At 48.9% G+C, this 21422-nt stretch overlaps 1 protein-coding gene across 1 annotated transcript; it reads right to left on the minus strand.

Moving 5' to 3' along the window:
- Window positions 1–10030: 10030 nt before the first annotated feature.
- LOC123427565 (zinc transporter 7-like) lies at window positions 10031–13336 on the minus strand. The gene is made up of 4 exons (XM_045111649.1): window positions 13074–13336; window positions 12355–12998; window positions 12121–12270; window positions 10031–10555 (listed from the first exon to the last, which is right to left on the minus strand). The coding sequence occupies exons 1-4, from the start codon at window positions 13132–13134 to the stop codon at window positions 10250–10252; spliced, it is 1161 nt and encodes a 386-aa protein (XP_044967584.1). The 5' UTR covers window positions 13135–13336; the 3' UTR covers window positions 10031–10249.
- Between the last annotated feature and the right edge of the window lie 8086 nt (window positions 13337–21422).

Raw genomic sequence — 21422 nt, forward strand, 5'->3', positions numbered from 1 at the left:
GGTCGAATGAATTTCACTCGACAGAGTTGCTACCTCTACCACCTCTCCGGCACGCCAGGGGGATGATCCCATGGACATGGACAATGTTGTCTCATCCCAGCCAGGTGCATCGTAGCGATTCCGAGAGTTTACATTATTGCATCACGAATTCTGTCTTCGGTCTTGCCTTTTTTCCTGTGATCTCACGCCGTTCGGTCGGGTTTCCCTCAGGGGCGATTTATGTGGATGAGGGTGACCAGGGGAGGTCTGAGCAAGCTGCGGTGCCTATCCTTGAGGCTGTTTCGTCGACTGAAACGGCGCTGGTTGCTGCTGAATCGACTGGAGCGGGCCTTGGGATGCCCAAGGAGCCTCCAACGATGCCAGGCCCGTCGACTGTCGAGTACAACGTCCAGCGCCTCCCGGAGGATCAGGTGGGAGCGGCCAAGGGGGCCATGGTGCAGGCGGAGCTGATGGCGGGAGAGGCCAAGAAGGCTTACGACTCCATCGCGTCCCTGTACCAGCGAAGCTTGGAACTACGGGACGATATCCGAGTAAGTGGGCTAGTAAATATTTACTTTTCTCTTGTAACCCACTGGGTGTGCTCGGATATCGTATGATTTTTGCAATGGGTTCACTGTTAGTGAACCCAGTGGGTGTAGTCCCCGAGACTTTTGTCGAGTGCTTGCACCGGCAGTTGTCTTTATACACATTTTCTTTGACTTGATCAGATCAAAAATTAATCTGTTCGAATGCTAACAGTTGAGGCACTCGGAGTGCACCTACTGGATGAGTCCCCGAGAGTAATTTTACTCAGGTCGGATAGTAGTAGGCTCATAGGCTTAGGTGTCATCATGTAGCTCAATAGGGCGGACCTGTTTGAGTTTCATGCCAGTGGGGTCACTCTCAGTGAACCCACTGGGTGTAGTTCCTGAGACCGCTGTTGACTGCTTGCGTCGGCAGGGGTCTGAAGAACTTAGACTTTTTATTGTTGGATTTGTCTGATCGTCTCTTGGCGCTGGCTGGCAGAAAACTTGCGAGATGGGGACAACGTACGAGACTCTTAGGGTTGAAAAGGTTCAGTTTGCTGGTGAGCTGGATGCGGCAATGGTTGCAATGGCTCGTATGAAGGATGTTATGGCGGAACGAGAAAAGTCCTTGGAGCAGGCCCGTGAGGCAAACAAGGCATTGACTGCTGAAGTGGAGAGAATGAAGGCGCAAAGGTCCGAGCTGATGGGACAAATGAAAGTGCTGAACACGCGGTGTATAGCGCAGCATAAATATGTCAGTGACTGGGCCCGGCAGATGATAACGCTTCTGGGTGGTAAGTTCTGTTTTTCCGAGTGCTTGTGGTATCTGCATTTCACTCGGCGCTTATTGTTTGCTCGTCCTGTCTTTGCAGATTTTTGCATGGATGCTGAGGCTGAAGCAGCTAACGTTGAGCGATCGATTCTTGAGAACATTCCACTCGGTGAGGACGCCAATCGAGATCTGCTCCGAGCGCACATTCGCCTGGGCAAAGTTGGGCCTTTCATTGGTCGACTGAGAGAAGTCGTCGACCGGATCGACAAGGAGCTTTGGCCTGAAGACGAGTCTCGGCATGAGATGGAAGGCTTGATGACTCGGCTGGAGGAGGTCCCAAACCGAGTGCAGTCATGGAAGAAGTCTGCGGCTCGCTGTGGTGCGGACGTTGCTCTGTCTGTGGTCCGAGTGCATTGCAAGGAGGTGCGCGAAGAGAAGCGGAAAGCGTTGCAGGTCGCCAACACGAAGAAACTTCGATTCGAAGACTTCATGGAAACCTTCCTTGAGAGCGCCACCCGCATCGCCGACGGGATCGACCTGGACACATTCGTAGAGCCCGACAGTCCTAGCGCCAGTCCGGACGACGCTTAAGAAAACTTTTACCTTGGTATGCCGAGTGTTGGTTGTAAGAAACTTTGGCCACTGCTGTTGGCCGTCACATTCTTGGTTCGGTGCGGGTAACCTTGATCCACACCGAGCCAACTATTTTTAGGTGAACTTTGAATTTGAATCAAACCTTTTGCTCTTCTTTTGCTAAAGAGTTGCTGATACGATTTTGGCTCGAGGTTTTGTTTGGCGTTTCTTGGTGAAGCCAATGGCAAACATGCGGAGCATGTAATTGTCAGTTGTCTTGACATCTGCATGAGCCTCCCTGAGGGTCTGCCGAGTCTCCGAGTGGATCTGTAGGATACACTCGAAGGCAATAGAGTACTGAGGCGATTCATGATCGCGGCTAAGTCTTCGAGTGCGACTGTCAGGCCGCACTCGGAGCGAGTTGTTACTCATGTAATTGTCAGTAGTGTTGACATCTACATGAGCCTCAATGAGGTTCTACTACTCATGTAATTGTCAGTGGTCTTGACATCTACATGAGTCTCAATGAGGTTTTGTTGAGTCCCCGAGTGTATCTGTGGGATACAGTCGAATGCATCTGAGTATTTAGGCGATTCGTGATCGCAACTAAGTCCTCGAGTGCGACTGTAAGGTCGTACTCGGAGCGGGTTGTTACTCATGTAATTGTCAGTGATCTTGACATCCACATGAGCCTCAATGAGGGTCTGCTACTCATGTAATTGTCAGTGGTCTTGACATCCACATGAGCCTCAATGAGGGTCTGCTACTCATGTAATTGTCAGTGGTCTTGACATCCACATGAGCCTCAATGAGGGTCTGCTGAGTCCCCGAGTGTATCTGTAGGATACAGTCGCAGGAAGCTTTCTCATTTAAGCGATTCTTGATCGCAGTTAATTCTTCGAGTGTGACGAGTAGTGCACGCTCGAAGAAAATTTGTACTTAGGCGATTCTTGATCGCAGCTCAGTCTCCGAGTGCGACGTTTAGTGCACACTCGAAGAAAGTTATTACTTAGGCGATTCTTGATCGCAGCTAAGTCCCTGAGTGCGACGTTTAGTGCACACTCGGAGAAAGTCAGTACTTAGGCGATTCTTGATCGTAGCTAAGTCCCCGAGTGCGACGTTTAGTGCACACTCGGAGAAAGTCAGTACTTGGGCGATTCTTGATCGCAGCTAAGTCCCCGAGTGCGACGTTTAGTGCACACTCGGAGAAAGTTAGTACTTAGGCGATTCTTGATCGCAGCTAAGTCCCCGAGTGCGACGTTTAGTGCATACTCGGAGAAAATCAGAACTTAGGCGATTCTTGATCGCAGCTAAGTCCCCGAGTGCGACGTTTAGTACACACTCGGAGAAACTTATTACTTACGCGATTCTTGATCGCAGCTAAGTCCCCGAGTGCGACGGTTAGTGCACACTCGGAGAAAGTTAGTACTTAGGCGATTCTTGATCGCAGCTAAGTTTTTTTTTTGAGACCGGAGTCTGCGACCGCGGAAGAATTTTGAATCTGCAAAAGCTCAATCTGCTTTATATTATTTCACCAATACTTGTTCTTTACATTGCTTCAGTCGATGGTCACGTGTAGAAGCGCTTCAGGAGATCTCCATTCCATGCTCGCGGCTCGTCTGTTTCCCTGTCGATGTTGTAGAGTCTGTAGGCTCCGTTGTTCAGCACCTTGGAGATGATGAAGGGTCCTTCCCAGGCAGGAGCCAACTTGTGAGGTCTTTGCTGATCCACTCGGAGCACCAGGTCGCCTGCTTGGAACGTGCGACTCCTGACGTGTCGTGCGTGAAAGCGCCGTAGATCTTGTTGATAAATGGTTGAGCGAGTCAGTGCCATCTCATGCTCCTCCTCTAGAAGGTCCACTCCATCTTGCCTTGCTTGTTCTGCTTCAGCTTCGGAGAAGAGTTCGACTCGTGGAGCATTGTGAAGCAAGTCACTCGGAAGGACTGCTTTTGCTCCGTAAACGAGGAAGAACGGTGATCGCCCTGTAGATCTGTTCGGGGTTGTGCGGAGACCCCAAAGCACTGAAGGTAGCTCGGTGACCCATGCGCCAGCGGCATGTCCCACCTCTCGCAGGAGTCGGGGCTTCAAACCTTGCAGGATAAGTCCATTCGCCCGCTCTGGTTGTCCGTTTGTTAGAGGATGCGCCACGGATGCAAAATCCACTCAGATACCTTGGCTTGCACAGAAACCTTTGAATCTGTCCGAGTCAAAGTTTGTCCCGTTGTCCGTGATTATGCTGTGAGGTACCCCGAATCTGGAGATGATGTCCCTGACAAACTTGATGGCTGTTAGGGCGTCGAGCTTCTTGATGGGCTTGGCTTCAATCCATTTTGTGAACTTGTCGACTGCCACTAGCAGATGTGTGTATCCTCCTTGGCCTGTCCTGAATGGACCGACTGTATCTAATCCCCATACTGCAAACGGCCACACAAGAGGGATTCTCTTCAACGCAGATGTTGACTTGTGGGACTTGTTGGAGTAGAACCGACAGCCTTCACATCGGTCGACCATATCTTTAGCCATTTCGTTTGCCTGTAGCCAGAAGAAGCCAGCTCTGAATGTTTTGGCGACGATTGCTCTCGAAGAGGCGTGATGTCCGCAGGTTCCTGAGTGAATTTCTTCCAGGATTAACTGTCCCTCCTCTAGGGAGATGCATCGTTGAAGAACGCCTGAAACGCTTTCCTTGTACACCTGGCCATCAATGACAGTGAACGACTTCGACCTGCGGACTATCTGCCTGGCTTGGACTTCGTCTTCTGGTAATTCCTGCCTCAGGATATATGCAATGATCGGCACAGTCCAATCGGGGATGACAACAAGAATCTCCATGATGAGATCAACCACAGCAGGTACGTCGACTTCAGTCGGATCTGTCGAGCTCTTTGGTTGTACTGGTTCCTCTGTGAAAGGATCTTCTTTAACTAAGGGAAGGTGGAGGTGCTCGAGGCAGACGTCACTCGGAACTGGTCTCCGAGTGGATCCGAGTTTTGCCAACTCATCAGCTGCTTGGTTCTTCAGTCGCGGAACATGGTGGAGCTCTAGACCTTCAAACTTCTTCTCGAGCTTCCTCACTGCATTGCATCATGTGGTCATGATGGGGTTCCTAACGTCCCACTCTTTCATCACTTGATTAACCACCAAATCCAAATAGCCATAGACCATCAGGCGACGGACGCCGAGTGCGATGGCCATGCGCAGTCCATAAAGGAGAGCTTCATACTCTGCCTCATTGTTGGAGGAATCAAAGTGTATCTGCAGCACATACTTGAGTTTGTCGCCCTTTGGCGATACGATCACAACGCCAGCGCCGGAGCCATTCAACATCTTGGACCCATCGAAGAACATTGTCCAATGAGCCGAGTAGATGTGGGTCGGTTGCTATTGTTCTACTCATTCTGCTATGAAGTCAGCCAGAGCTTGAGACTTTATAGCTTTCTTGGCCTCGAACTTGATATCGCAGTACAACATCTCCATTGCCCACTTCGCCACTCGGCCCGATGCGTCCCGATTGTGGAGGATTTCCGATAACAGAGCATCAGAAACGACAGACACCGAGTGGTCTTGGAAATAATGAGCCACCTTCTTCGCAGTCATGTAAATCCCGTACATAAGTTTTTGATAGTGGGGATACCTCTGCTTGGAAGGAGTCAGGACTTCGGAGACGTAATACACTGGCCGCTGAACTTTGTATGCTTTTCCTTCTTCTTCTCGTTCGACTCTAAGAACAGTGGTGACGACTTGATTTGTAGCCGCGATATACAAAAGAAGGGGCTCTTTACTGAGCGGAGCAGTAAGAACCGGCTGGGTGGAAAGTAGGACTTTGAGGTCATCGAATGCAACTTGGGCTTCATCTGTCCACTCGAAAGTATCTGATTTCTTCATGAGTCGGTACAGAGGAAGTGCTTTCTCGCCGAGTCGACTGATAAACCTGCTCAAAGCCGCTAGGCAACCTGTGAGCCATTGAAGATCGTGTATTCTGACCGGCCTCTCCATTTGGACGATGGTCCCGATCTTTTCGGGGTTGACATCGATCCCTCGTTCGGAAACGAAGAAACCGAGTAACTTTCCGCTGGGAACGCCGAATGAACACTTGGCGGGGTTGAGCTTGATATCGTACCTACGAAGGTTGGCGAATGTTCTGCCAAGTCAGTCAGCAGGTCGGAACCTTTGCGTGACTTGACTACGATATCATCCATATACGCCTCCACATTCCGGCCGATCTGGTCAAGGAGGCATTTTTGGATCATGCGCATAAAGGTAGCTCCTGCATTCTTCAAACCGAATGGCATAGTGATGTAGCAGAAGCACCCGAATGGGGTGATGAAGGCTGTTTTTAATTCATCGGGGCCATACATACGGATCTGATGATAGCCCGAGTAGGCATCAAATCGACAATTTGATAGCCCGAGTAGGCATCAAACGCTCGCAACCCGCAGTCGAATCGACAATTTGATCGATGCGGGGGAGCGGAAAATGGTCTTTCGGGCAGACCTTATTGAGATGCTTGAAGTCGATGCACATTCGGAGCGACTTGTCCTTCTTGGGCACCATGACAACATTGGCGAGCCACTCGGAGTGGTGAACCTCGTGAATGAAGTTGGCTGCCAAAAGCTTGGCCACCTCTTCCCCGATTGCCTTCCTCTTGTGCGCGGAGGACCGACGCAGGCGTTCTTGGACAGGCCGAGCGGTGGGATCCACATGCAGTCGGTGCTCAGCCAACTCCCTGGGTACACCTGGCATGTCAGAGGGTTTCCATGCGAAGATGTCCCAATTCTCACGGAGGAATTGGGTGAGCTCGGCTTCCTATTTAGGATCGAGGGTGGTGGAGATGTTCGTCGGGGCAGCGGTGTCGTCCGTCGGGTGGATGCTGACCTTCTTCGTCTCTCCCGCCGACTGGAATGCGGACTCCGAAGTTGGCTTCTTCGAACGCATCAAGTCAGCGTGGTCGACTGTTTTCTTGTACTCGTCAAGCTCGAGGACGGCCATCTGCTGGTCGGCGATTCTTGATCCCTGCTGCAGACACTCTTCGGCCCGCTGTCGATTGCCTGTGATGGTGATCACACCTTTCGGGCCTGACATCTTCAGCTTCAGGTATACGTAACATGGACGGGCCATGAAACGCGCATACGCCGGGCGGCCCAGAATTGCGTGGTAAGCGCTCTGGAAGTCCACCACCTCGAACGTCAGCTTTTCCTTGCGGAAGTTCTTGTCGGAGCCGAAAACGACGTCCAATGCGATCTGGCCGAGTGACTTGGCCTTTCGTCCAGGGACGACTCCATGGAACTGCATGCTGCTTTCGTTGAGTTTGGACATCGGAATGCCCATCCCCTTGAGAGTGTCGGCATACATGATGTTCAAGCCACTGCCGCCGTCCATGAGGACTTTGCGCAGTCGTACTCCTTCCACCACCAGGTCGACGACCAGAGCCTGTCTCCCTAGGGTGGGTACGTGTGCTGGATGATCCGACTGGTCAAAGGTCATCGCAGTCTGAGACCATTTGAGGAACTTGGGGTTGGTAGGGATGGCCATGTTCACCTCCCTGTTCACCAGCTTCAGTCGACTCTTGCTCTCAACGTCAGCAAAAATCATCAGTGTTGCATGGACTTGGGGGAACGGATCCTCCTTATCCTCCAAATCCTGTTCATTGTCCTTTTCACTCGGTTGCCCTTCGCCGAACCCCTGGACCAGGAGGCGACATTGTCGAGTGGTATGCTTCGGATATACGGGGTTGCCCTCTTGATCCATCTTCGTATGAATCGGACATGGCTGGTCCAGGATGGGATTATTGAACTGCTTCTTCTTGGGGTGAACTGAGCCTTCCCTTTGCCCTTGAACTTGGCATTGGTTACAGCTGCGGCTTCTGCCTGCGAAGTGGACGGAGCTTTCTGCTTCTGCTTCCGAGTGTTACTCCCATCTCCATCGGCGACTGCTTTGTGCTTGCCGCTTCGGATGCGGTCCTCTTCTTCGCCATTTGCATAGCGTGCCGCTATCTCCATCATCTTGCTCATGGAGATGTCGCCTGTTCGGCCGAACTTCAGGTACAGATCCATGTACCGCACGCCTGCCTTGAAGGCGCAGACTGCTTGATGCTCTGTGACGTTCTCCACCGTGTGGTAGAGGGTTGTCCAACGCTGAATGAAATCACGCAGGGGTTCATTCTGCTTCTGGACACAATGCTGGAGCTCCACGAGGCCAGCAGGGCGCTTGCACGTCCCTTCGAAGGTCCTGATGAACACTCGGGCCAGATCTGCCCAGCTGTAGATGCTTGAGGGGGCCAACTGGTTCAGCCACGCTCGCGCCGAGCCGTTGAGCATCAGAGGGAGGTGCTTCATGGCGACGTGGTCGTCCCCTCCTCCGATCTGGACTGCCACTCGGTAATCATCCAGCCACGTTTCTGGCTTGGACTCTCCTGTAAACTTGCTGATTCCCGTCGCCAATCAGAAGTTGGGAGGGATGTCAGCCGAACGGATGGCTCGACTGAAACACTCGGGACCAGAAACGATGGTCCTGCTTCCACTCGGACGGTCAATATTGTAACCATCGCGGTGGGCTCGCCCCCTGTCGACCCTCTGCTGGGCGATATGCCCTCTCGCGTCGGGCCTTGGGTCGTAAGTGTCACCAACTGAACGTCGATCATCATTATGTCGGGGCCCGTAGGGCCCACCCCGCGGAGGGGTGCATGAACGGCGACGATCTTCGGAATTTATGGAACGGCTGCCTCCCCTGTGTCGCTGATGAGAACCAGGGTTATGAACTGACCGATGCGTATTCGCATGAACAGAACTATTGTGGATCCTGTTGTGCGACTGGGAGACCGCCGGATTTTGCTGCTGCGCCGTGTGCAACAGGGCGCGGATTTGTTCGATCCCCCTGCCAGCCTCTGAATCAGTCGGCTGAAGGGAATCGGATATCTTGGTAGCCGCAGCCAAGTTGAGGATGGGTGTGCGGAACAACTCCACGTTGCTCCACCGAGTGTGCCGACTGGCAGAACGGCGAGGCGGACGGCGAGCGCCGGATGTTTCGCCGATCTCGTGCTCGTTCCGGCCAGCTTGACGGGGACCTTCATGGGAGTTGGCCATGTGTACTTCTGCTGCAGGCCCGCGACCCACGCACTCGGAAGGAAACTCAGTCGGAACCGAGTCCGAGCGCTGGGACGGCGGGGCAACCACAACCGACTCTAGGACCGCCACTTGTGAAGACGCATTCTGGCGCGCCTGGGCGTGCTGCACCCAACGCTGGAGCCGCGGACGGCGGGACCGCTTGTTGCGGCACGTGACGGCGGTGTAGGTCGACACCGGAGCCGACTGCTAGAGAAGAAGAATGTTGTGGGCGCCGACACGGAAGTGCGTAGCCTCGCGGCGGGGAAGCGCCTCGACGTCGAGAGGAGCGTCCCGAAGCCATGCTGAATCATCGACGATGAAGGAGAGAGCGCCGAAGAGGATCTCGTGACCCATGCTCGAATCTCCACCGGACGACATGACGAAACGATGTAGTCACAAACTCGCCGGAAGTCGCTTAGACGCCTGCCCCACGGTGGGCGCCAACTGTCGTGGGTATAAGTCTGACAGTGGATGTGTAGGGTACGAAAGGATGGGCAGAGCCTTAGCTACGGCGAGTTTGTATGAGTTCAGGCCCCTCTGCGGTGGAGGTAATAGCCCTACGACTCAGTGCTCTGGGAGCTTGTTGTCGAGTGGAATATGGAATACAGTGAATTGCTAACCCCTGCACCAGTGGGGGAGGGTGGATTATATAGAGTGCGCTGCCCTCCACAACGGTTCGGTGCACAGGGGTGGAGTAGTGGCGAATAAATGCCTACGTTACAGGTAACGTACGTCTTAAATGCTAATAAAGGCACATGGAAACGTAACGTACGTCTTAAATGCTAATAAAGACACATGGAAACGTATGGCCGTTTCCCTCCAGGGGGGTTACGATGCACAGAGTGGAATCCAGTCGGTTAGTTTCATATACTCCGAATGCTCGTCTCCGACTGGATGGTCGAGGATCTGTTACCGAGTGGATGATGGGAACTCCTTAGTTCAGTCGGAAACTGACTAAGGGCCTTGTCCCTTATGAGGGGTAGTCCTTGGGTAGGACCTACAGGGCAGGCCTATGACCCTACCCTAGGACTATAACCCCATCAATACACCTCTCCCCAAAGCAACAGTGCTTGTAGTGATTTAGCAAGAGTATAGACATATATACATAATGTATATATAATGCTCAGGCATTTCCACTGGCAATGTTCTCTCTCATGCCCATCAAAAACAAGGGCACGTTATCTGATGTATGTATGCAATCAGATGGACACAGGCACATGCATTAGTTATGTACATGTATCAGAGGCAGTATGTTGAGACGTAGAGATCGTCCGCTACCTCCATCTCATTAAACCAGTTCAGGCCCAGACTGCAAGCGATGACATGGAGAGTGCACCTAGGAACAGCGCAACATATGCCATCACTTGTTGTCGTGCCGACCCTGTCATCTTCCCACCCAAGAAATCGGCTGCGATGAGATCCACCAGCGCCATGTATATGAGTATGCCGGCCGACACAGAGTCGAGGATGCCTTCCACCACTAGAGCCCTGGGGCTATTTGCGTCGTAAAATGAGGACAAACCAGCCCCAGCAGCGATACCAGTTGGTGTTGTAATGGCAAAAAAGGAGGCCATCATGACTGCCGAAAGGTTCTTAAACTGAGCCTGTTGGAAGAAATGTTGGCAGTGTGTGAAATTTGATAATCCAGATGAGAAAAGGTTTATCACAATAAAGCTGCCTTGGAAAATCAATGGGGCAAAGGGCAAAAAAAAAATATTCAAAAGATAAGTAACCAACATAATAACAATGAACAATTGTGTATGCTTATACGCTACATTACCAACTTAAACAGAAATGGCAATACAACCTCAGCCAATAAGATGTTGTATGATAGTTTAATTTTAGTGAGGTCAACCGTTCGAAATCAATAGCATTTTAGATTGGTTCAACAGCTATTAAAAAGATCAACAAGTACACGAGAAAACAATACTCCGTATTTTGGAAACAGCAGGGAGCAATGTGGATGGGACATACAAGGCCAGACGTTGCACATACTGGTATAAGAGCAAGTTATTCGGAAGATCAGGACATAACCAGTGGAGCACATGAAAGAAACACACTTTTGCCAAATATTGCATTGGGCATCGAGTATAAATTGTATTTTCTCATGAAGAAGAAATAAATTCAAAATAGTTCAGTTGCAGACAGTTGCTCCTAGAGAGTGATAACCACCTAATCCTGGACCTAAAGTTTTAAAAGGATACTCATACCAATATGTTTTAGTTGTATCGCCTAGTTTTCTGGAAAAGTTTTTGGTTACGTGTCTCACCACAGATAGATACTGGCGATAAGCAAGAAAGCTATATGCTTCAAAGAAACTCGGTGTACTAGAAGCCAATTCATACACAATAAAAGAATATTACTAATTTGAGAAAGGCAAGATACACAGAAGTTTATGTCCATACTATAAAAGTCTATGTTGATGGCATGTAACTGAATGCCTAATAGTTTCAATTTTCAAATGAAACCAGCTGGTCAAAGAGTAATTTTGTGGACAGAAATCTGATTGTAGCAGTAGGGTTTAACACTTTGACAAGTTGGTGATAGAATATCCGCCGATAACAGCCTCAAATTTAAAATAGGTAGACCTTGTATCTGTGAAGGTCAACCCTCCTCCATTCAATTAACAAAGGTGCAATCCCTGACCACAAAAACTAGAACTAAATGCAAGTTCGACTAGTAAAATTTCTGGATTTAATTCAGTTTAACATAATCAGGTGGTCGATTCACAGCTCGTGTTATAAGGATGGCAGCTGACCCCAGATTAGCGCTCCCTTCATAGTGAGTATTATCTATATTTCTGTATTTTCTTACGAACTGATACTTCTGAAGTTCTAAATCTTCACATTTCCTTTTGTGAATGAATATCCTGATATTTCTGACTTTCCGATTTCTGAGCATGAGGTTTGTAAGTTGTCATCCTTTTCTGTTGCATGTGCTCCTAGAATTCACCAGTTTAGTATAGTTACTTTATCCCTAAATCAAGGCCACCAGAATACTGAATCACTGTGAAAAATGAAAGTCCACATTAACGGATTAACCTATTGTAAAAACAGACGCTACAAAGTGCAAACGGTAGTAGTTGTGGTCATTTGAACTATTTCATTTTCCTTGTAGCCATCACACAGTCATGCCACATAATTGTACCAATCCATACTGAATTCCTCACCTGCGCGATGCACCCACCAAGGGCAAACCCCTCGAAGAACTGGTGAAATGAGAGCGCTGCCACCAATGGCCTGATTGCGCAGGGGCTCCGAGACACCCCAAGCGACAGCCCAATGATCACGGAGTGCGACACAATCCCCATTTCCAGTATCTACAGGAATCAAAATCAATATATACTTTTTTGAGGGGAACTATATCAAACAATTGATTGAAACCAACGAAGAGATTACACCACCTGTGATACCACGACGGAGCGCACGTGCTCTGACACCTCCCCCTCGCGTCCTTGTGGTTGCACCAGCTCGTGACCATGCGATTGCGCGTGGGAATGGGAGTGCGCTTGCAAGAGCGGGGCCTTGTGCTCACTCTGGACGACGGTGACCACAGTGATGTCTTCGTCGCTGGCGGAGGTGGACGCGGCGGCGAGTGCGGCAGCGGCGTCAGCCTTGACCCGAGCTACCTCGGCGCGGTGCTTGGTCTCGTAGAACCTGGTTACCAGGACGTCGAGCACCAGCGTGGCGAGAGCAGCGAGCATGGCGACGAAGCCGGGGAACGGGAACCGGCGCCAGGGCGCAGCCGGGAGGCAGGGGTTGGAGAGCGCGTGCTCGGCGTCGTGCAGCATGTGGACGAACCCTGTGGCCAGGATCACGCCGGCCGCGAAAGCCTTGGCGGCCACGAAGACGGCGCTGCCGGTCTCCACCGTCCGCCGCTTCCGCCCGGCAAGCGGTAGGCCCACGCCCATCACCCCGGACACCAGTATCGCCGCCATGGCAATCCACTTGAGCCGCAGCGCCGCCGCGTCGTCCCGGCACCCCGCCCCCTCGGCCTTCTCCACCTCGTCCGCGCAGCTTGCCGCGGACAGGGACGCCGCAATAAACCCTAACCCACCATTGACATCGATCGGATCAACCACAAAAGTGCTTGAAAGAAACCTCGAAGAGCAAACTGAATTACCGTTGCTTTTACTCAAGAGCTGGCCCGCGTGCCGGCGGAAGCCTGCTACACCGATCATCATGCCCTGAGAATCCCGAGCGGTGCTAAATTCCTCGAGGACAGAAACCTCGGAAAAAGATCGATCCCTTAACCTCTTGGCCTGGCCTTTCTTTCTTCTGATGCGGTGGATGCCTTGCTATCTTCGCACGTAAAAGAGCGCGCAGGGTACGAGTGAGAGAGAAAGAGGGGGAGGGTGTGTCGTCATGGTGGCACTGCACCGAACAGCCGGGGTACTAGAGCGGACGTGATCCGTCAACGCAAACGATCCAGAATGCGGACGGTGGCGATTTCACCTGGGCTAGAAGGTCGCGTTTCGCTGGGCTGCGGACCAGGAGGCTCTGCCGGTGGGGTCCGGGCCCACGGTGGGGGAAAAGCGCGAGGGCGAAGTGAGTACGTGGACTGGATGCACGAATCCCTGCTGTGCTAGACGTCGATTCGTGTTTTGGACGGCTGAGATCCTGCTCCGCGAGCGTGGAGTTAGTATACCACGTTCTCCTTCTGTTCGGCAGTTATAATACTTCGGCAGGGATAGGCAGCTGCTTGGCACACGCGATCGTGATCAAGTCGAGAGACTTGAATACGGGACATACTCCCAGTTTGGGCCCCTTTGTCAGTCTGAATGATTAGCATGACGGAGGTTGGAGCTGGTCGTGGGTTGGTGCATTGCGACAGAGTCGTGGGGCAGTGGGAAACGATGTCGACATAGTGAGGTTAGGCGGTTCCAGGATCCATCCATGTCAGCGTTCGTGTATGGGCTGGGCTCATCGGCCTTCATAACAATGGCTGTTTGGTTGCCGGGTCCTAGCATACGAGTTATTTTGCCGATACAAAGGCCAGACCGGACGTACGCTCGTCGCGTGCACAGGCGATCCACCGACTGGCCTATTCCTCCTCGAGGAAATCACTAATTAAAGCAAAAGGTGAACCATATATAATAGAAAAATAAGACACACTTCTAATCTATTAAGTATTGTACATGTTAATTATAAAATAAATTATAGATGACATAACAATGTCCACCACGTGTCTATGCTATTAATCATGCTATGAGGGAGTATTTCTTTTAAAGATCACTCCCATTTTTTCAAGTTGTGATAAATGACACACTGCATGTGTGTTACTTGTGGTAACCTGAAACTTTTTTTTCCTATTTTTATAGATTTGTATTTTTAAAATATTTTATCTCCTAAACAGTACATTCAAATCTTAAACCGTTTTTACCGTTGGATTTCTCGCGTCGAGATCTTTAAAAATTAGATCCCATGTTGATAGGTTTTCATAAACTTTTTTTAAAAAAAAGACCAAAAAACCATGACTCTCGCGATAAGATAAAAAACTAGAAAACACGTTTTTTGCGTTTTTTTTCTTTCCAGGAGGCACGGCCGTGCCTCCCACGAAGGCAAAACCGTGCCTCTCACAGAAAAAAATCGTGTCTCTCATGAAAAAAAACGTTACTTTTTCCTCTCCGAGAGACACGGGCGTGCCTCTCCCGATGGCAAACCTGTGCCTCTCACGAAAAAACATGTTATTTTTTCTCTTTTTCGAAAGGAACGACCGTTCCTCTTGTCGAAGCAAAATCGTATCTCTCGCAAAGATAAAATCGTGCCTTTCACAGAAACAAAATAGTGACTCTCGCAAAAAAAAAAGACAGGTTTTTTGCGAAAACATGTATTAAATATTTCGTCAGAAAACTAACACCAAAATTTCAAAAAAAAAACAATCTAAAAAACCAAAAACGCGTGCGAAAAATAAAAAAATAAAATTCAAAGGAAACCCTTAGAATGCGACACATGGCGATACTTGAGAACGCACCAAGTACCAACACGTAAAGTGCTCGTTGCAAGGCTCCCGAAAGGACGCTTGCTAACTAGGGACTCCCCTATTTGACGCCCGTCATGTCAAAGTGTCGGACGTTCGTACATGCAATCCCCAAGTGTGAGAATTGGGCCAGCCTCTTACTTCCTCATGAGGCAGCCAGTTTCAGGAACCTTTTCGTGAACCGGTTCACATTAGTCAGTCCAGTTTTGCGATGATAGAATCGGTTCGCACTGGCCAGTCTACAAGGTTTCCTAAACCGGTTTTTTGTTTTTAATGATTTTTATGTTTCTTTTTGTCTTTTTTTTTGCTTCTGTTTATTTTTTTCCTTTTCTTTATTTCCTATTTTCTTCCTTTTTCCTTTTTCTATTTTAAGGTTATTTTAGCTTTTTCAAACTAAGTTCATGTTCAAAAATTGTTTTCAAAATTAAAAAAGTTCTTGTTCTATAAAAATGTTTGTTTCAACAAATTGTTTATAACTGCAAAAAATGCTTTTATTTTTCAAAAAATGTTATTGTTTTCATTTTCATTTTTTCCTTTCCTTCGTTTTCTTATTCTCGTTTTCTATTTCTTTTGTTTGACATTTGCAAATTTTTGTTTTGAATTTAGAAAAATGTTCTTCTGTTCAAATTTTTGTTCAAAGTTTTTATTTGAATGTCCATCCATGTCAGCGTTCGTGTATGGGCTGGGCTCATCAGCCTTCATAACGATGGCTGTTTGGTTGCCGGGTCCTAAAATACAAGTTATTTTGCCGATACAAAGGCCAGATCCAAAATATCCTTGTTGACGCTCGTCGCGTCAAAGTGTCGGACATTCGCACAGCGATCCACCGAGCGTGAGAATTGGACCGACCCATTCCTACTTTAGGAAATCACTAATTAAAGCAAAAGATCGATCATATAATAAAAAAATAGTAGACTCTTCTAATTAATTATTGTACATGTTAGCTATAAGATGAGCTATAGATGCGATGATTTATAGCGAGTATCCGACTATGTTATTAACCATGCTTTTAGGAAGTATTTCTTTTAAAGATCACTCACAGGATATTACCCCTGTGTATACCAAGAGCGGAGATTAGCCGTCTCCAAGACATATGGGGCGCCTGCCCCCCCCCCTCCCAGGCCGTCTGACGACAGCCGACCTACTCAGCCAATGCGTGCATGGCCGGCTGGCGATAGCCGGCCCATTCGGCCAATACGTGCCTAGTCGGCTGGCGATAGCCGGCTCGCTTGGGCGATGCATGCCTCGCCGACTGACGTGATTCGACCCGTCAGCTGGCCCGCCGCCAGCCGGACGGTCGGCTCCCGTCCCATTTAACCGTACCTCCATAGAAAGACAAGACGGGACAAATCGTACCCAGGCCGCCCAGGCAGCAGTACGCGTTGACATACGTGGCATGACCACAGTGTGATGATGGAGGGGTAAGCAGGGCTATAGCCCCCCTGTCACCACCGACGCTGACAAGGCGAGGCGACCCTATAGCCACGATCCCCCCATGCGCATGCACCTTGACGACTCGGCGCGTCAGCTCCCGATGCACACGACCGACGGGCCCCACGCCAGACAAGACTCGACAGCCGGCGGGCCCCGCAGCCAGCCGGACCCCACCTCATGTCCTATCCTTACCACTGTATCCCCCTGGCTACACTACAAAGCCTCCTCCTAGTCTCCCGAGGGAGGGACGGCGAAGGCAGATTTACATACGCACAGACACGGAAAGAAGAGAGACACACCCCCACGGGCAGATAGTCGGCCCAATCCACCTCCCACGTAGAACACCATTGAGGCAGCGAGACAGGAAGCCGGAGCTCCGTCTCCCTCCTCACGAACAGCTCAAGGAGCACCCTTTGTATTGTGATTCTCATATAGTCACACAGGCAGGACTAGGGGTTTTACCTCACCGGAGGCCCCTAAACGTGGGTAGATCGGCGTTCTGCGTGTTGCGCCTACATCCGTTTCGAGACGCCATCGGCGCCCATAGACCCCAAACCATGAGTTAAGCCACCCCATGGCAGCTGTCCCGGAAATACCACGACAATCACTCTCACCTTCTTAAGTTGCGATAAATGACGCGTTGCATGCGTGTCGCTTGTCGTAACCTCGGAGTTTTCCGTTTTTTCGTAGATCCGTATTTTTAAAATGTTTTATCTCCTAAACCGCGTGTCCAAATCTTGAACCGTTTTTACCGTTAGATTTCTCACGTCGAGATCTTCAAAACTAGATCCCATGTTGATAGGTTTTCACAAACTTTTTTTATGAAAAAAAACGGACCAAAAAACCGTGCCTCTCGTGATAGGAAAAAACTAGAAAACGTGTTTTTTTCCTTTCCAAGAGGTACAACCATGCCTCTCACGAAGGCAAATCCATGTCTCTCGCGGAAACAAAATCATGCCTCTCACGAAAAAACGTGTTATTTTTTCCTTTCCGGGAGACACGGTCGTGCCTCTCCCGAAGGCAAAATCATGCCGCTCGCGAAAAAAACACGTTATTTTTTTCTCTTTTCGAAGAGGCACGGCCGCCCCTCTCGTGAAAGCAAAACTGTACCTCGCGCAAAAAAAGTAGAAAATGCCTTTTTCGTTTTGAGACGCACGGCTGTGTCTCTCACAAAGGCACAACGGTTCTTATCGCGGAAGCAAAATAGTGACTCTCGCGAAAAAAATAAAAAACACGTCTTTTTTGCAAAAGAATTTAAAAAATATTTCGTAAGAAAACTAACACAAAAAAACAATCTAAATAGACGAAAAAGCATGCAAAAAATAAAAAAAATCCAAAGGAAACGCTAAGAACGCGACATGTGGCGATGAGTGAAAATGCATCTAGTGCCGACACTTAAAATACTCGTTGGGAGGCTCCCGAAAGAACACTTGCTAACTAGTGACTTCCCCTAGTTGACTCTCCTCACGTCAAAACATTGGATGTTCTACAAGCAATCCCCTGAGCCAGCCCCTTCTTTCCTTATAAGGTAGACAGTTTCAGGAACCTTTTCCTCAACCGGTTCGCACTCGTCAGTTCAGTTTTGCGATGACAGAATCGGTTCGCACTAACCGATCTACAAGGTTCCTTGAATCGGTTTTTTTGTTTCTTAATGGATTTTATCTTTCTTTTTATCTTTTTTCCTTTTATTTTGTTCCTTTTTTTCTTCCTTTTCCCCTTTTTGTATTTCAAGGTTATTTTAGCTTTTTCAAACCAAGTTGGATTTAATTTTCTTTTCAAAAAGTTCTTGTTTTATAAAAATGTTTGTTTAAAAAAAATGGTTTATAACTACAAAAATGCTTTTATTTTTTAAAAAATGTTATTGTTTTCATTTTATTTTTTCTTTTCCTTCATTTTCTTATTCTCTGTTGCTATTTCTTTTGTTTGACATTTTCAAATTTTTGTTTGAATTTCAAAAAATGTTCCCGTGTTCAAAAAATTTCACAGTTTTTATTTGAATGTTCATGATTCAAAAACTAATATGGACTTAAAAAAATGTTCTTGCTTTCGAACTGTGTACATATTTTAAAAAATGTTCGTTTTTAACAATTGTTCTCATATTCAAATAAATGCATAAATTTTCAAAAATGTATTCGCTACACTATAAATCTGCCTCCTAGTCCCCCGAGGGAGTGACAGCGAATAGAGAGGCAGATTTACACACGTAGAGACGCGGAGAGAAGACAGACACACCCCCACGGGCAGATAGTCGGCCCAATCCACCTCCCACATAGAACACCATTGAGGCAGCAAGACCGGAAGCCAGAGCTCCATCTCCGTGCTCACAAACATCTCAAGGAGCACCATTTGTATTGTGATTCTCATATAGTCACACAGGCAGGACTAGGGGTTTTACCTCACAGGAGGGCCCTAAACCTGGGTAGATCGACGTCATGCGTCGTCGGCGCCCATTGGACCCAAACCATGAGTTAAGGCACCCCATGGAATCTGTCCCGGAAATACCACGACAGTTGTGACGCCCTCGATTTAATCGTACGCTAATCATACACGCAAATGCGTACGATCAAACTCAAGGACTCGCGAGAAGATATCACAACACAACTCTAGACACAAATAAAACATACAAGCTTCATATTACAAGCCAGGGGCCTCGAGGGCTAGAATACAGAAGCTCGATAAACACACGAGTCAGTGGAAGCAACAATATCTGAGTATAAACATTAAACATGGGGTGCCTTTGAGAAGGCTAGCACAAAAGATACAACGAACGAATGAGGTGAGGCCTCATGCGTGGGAGCCTCCTAACTACTCCTAGTCTTCAGCGGCCTCCACGAAGAAGTCACCATCGGGGTGGCAGGCGTTGGCAGGAAACTCCATCTCCTGGACTCTATCATCTGGTCGCGACAATGAATTAAGGGGACAAAGGGGGAGCAAAGCAACGGTGAGTACTCATCCAAAGTACTCGCAAGACTTATATCAGAAATATGCTAAGTATGCAACAGTATCAAAGGAGGGGATTTATATGTGGACTGACTGCAGCAATGCAAGAATAGAGAGAGAAGACCTAGTCCTATCGAAGACTAACATCTTTAAAGGTCTTGCAGCAATAGACGAGAGTAGAACACGGGGTAGCACAAATAATAGTCATATTGTTGAAGCAATATTAATATGAGGTCACGCCCAGAGATCCTCCCTCGACACCCTGCAAGGAAGCAATCACGGGGCAACTAATTCCAGTTAAGTAACCGATGTAGTTGTATAAGATTAGGGCACAACTCCAAGTCGTCCTGTAACTGTGGACACGGCTATCCAAATAGTTCATTTCTTCCTTACAGGGGTGCACAACATATTCCCCGTCATGGTCAATAACACTCTGGCCGGACACACTTTTCTGGGTCATGCCCGACCTCGGAATATCGAAACGTCGCAGCCCCACCTAAGCTCAACAGAGAGGCGAGCTCGTCGGTCTAACTCCTAAGCACAAAGTTTTCATGGGCCCACTTGCCCTCTACGCTCATGCACGATGTAAGGGCGGCCGATGTCAGTCCTAGTACCCCTTACTACAAGCACGATGCATCTCGGGACCACTCGGGCGCGCACCGCTCCATTGATGACGTGTGAAGAGCTCGGCTGATACCACGACGTCGAGTACCCATAATTCTTCCCACGCAGATTGTTAGTGCGTAATAAGGCCTTCCAACCAACCCAGATCAAATACCCAAATCCATTATCATTTTAATTAAGCCATCGACACATCCACACGGGAATCCACCCACCTAACATCTATCCATCAAAGATCCCAATATCATGGTCAAGTAACTGTTTGGTTGTAACATCAGGGGGAATCCGAGGTATCACCCTCGTTGGATTCCGAACGAGGTATCCGTCAAGGTGGACTTAGAGGAATCACCCTCGAGGGTCACACACTTGAGGGGTTGCAGGACAGAGGCATCGTCGGGAGTGGTGAAGGAGGAATCACCCTCAATAACCACGACCGACTAGCTGTACTAGAGAGATATCATCCTGAGTACTTCACGAGGTGTCACCCTCGGTGCCCGATAGTAGTTCTGTAGCGCCGCACAACCAAGGAGGGGTGTAAGTGTTGTGTCGGTTCTGGCTCGTCGATCAGGGATCGAGCCTTAACATTAAAGCGGGGAAACTTGACTAAGGGGTCAGAGGGGATGACTGCTCCACCTGTACTAAACAGTTTTAAAGTGTCGATACTGAAAGTAGCACTTCATCAAAATAGGCTATGCATCACATATATGAGCTAACTAGAACAGTAGCAAAATTCTAATGCAAGCAGGAGGAAGAAAGACATAGGCGATATAGGGATGATTGATACGTCCATTTTTCATCATGCTTTCATGTTGATATTTATCGCTTTATGGGCTGTTATTACACTTCACGGTACAATACTTATGTCTTTTCTCTCTTATTTTGCAAGGTTTACATGAAGAGGGAGAATGCCGGCAGCTGGAATTCTGGTCTGAAAAAGGAGCAAGTATGAGATACCTATTCTGCGCAACTCCAAAAGCCGTGAAAATCAACGAGGATTTATTTTGGGATTTATAAAAAATACTAGGCCGAAGAAGTACCAGAGGGGAGCCAGCAGGAGGCCACAAGCCTGCTAGGCGCAACCTACCCCCTCGTTGCGTCTCGGGGGCTTGTGGGCACCCTGGTGTCCGTCTGGCCCCCTCTTTTGCTACAAGAAGGGTTTCGTTCCAAAAAAAAAATCAAGAGGAGGCTTTCGGGAGGAATCGCCGCCGCCATGAGGCGGAACTTGAGCAGAACCAATCTAGATCTCCGGTAGGACGATCCTGCCGGGGAAACCTCCCTCCCGGAGGGGGAAATCGTCGCCATCGTCATCACCAACACTCCTCTCATCGAAGGGGACTCGTCACCATCAACATCTTCATCAGCATCATCTCATCTCCAAACCCTAGTGCATCTCTTGTAACCAATCTCCGTCTCGCGACTCCGATTGGTACTTGTAAGGTTGCTAGTAGTGTTAATTACTCTTTGTAGTTGATGCTAGTTGGATTACTTGGTGGAAGA

This window comes from Hordeum vulgare, chromosome 1H (assembly GCF_904849725.1).
Source record: "Hordeum vulgare subsp. vulgare chromosome 1H, MorexV3_pseudomolecules_assembly, whole genome shotgun sequence".
Lineage (NCBI taxonomy): Eukaryota > Viridiplantae > Streptophyta > Magnoliopsida > Poales > Poaceae > Hordeum > Hordeum vulgare.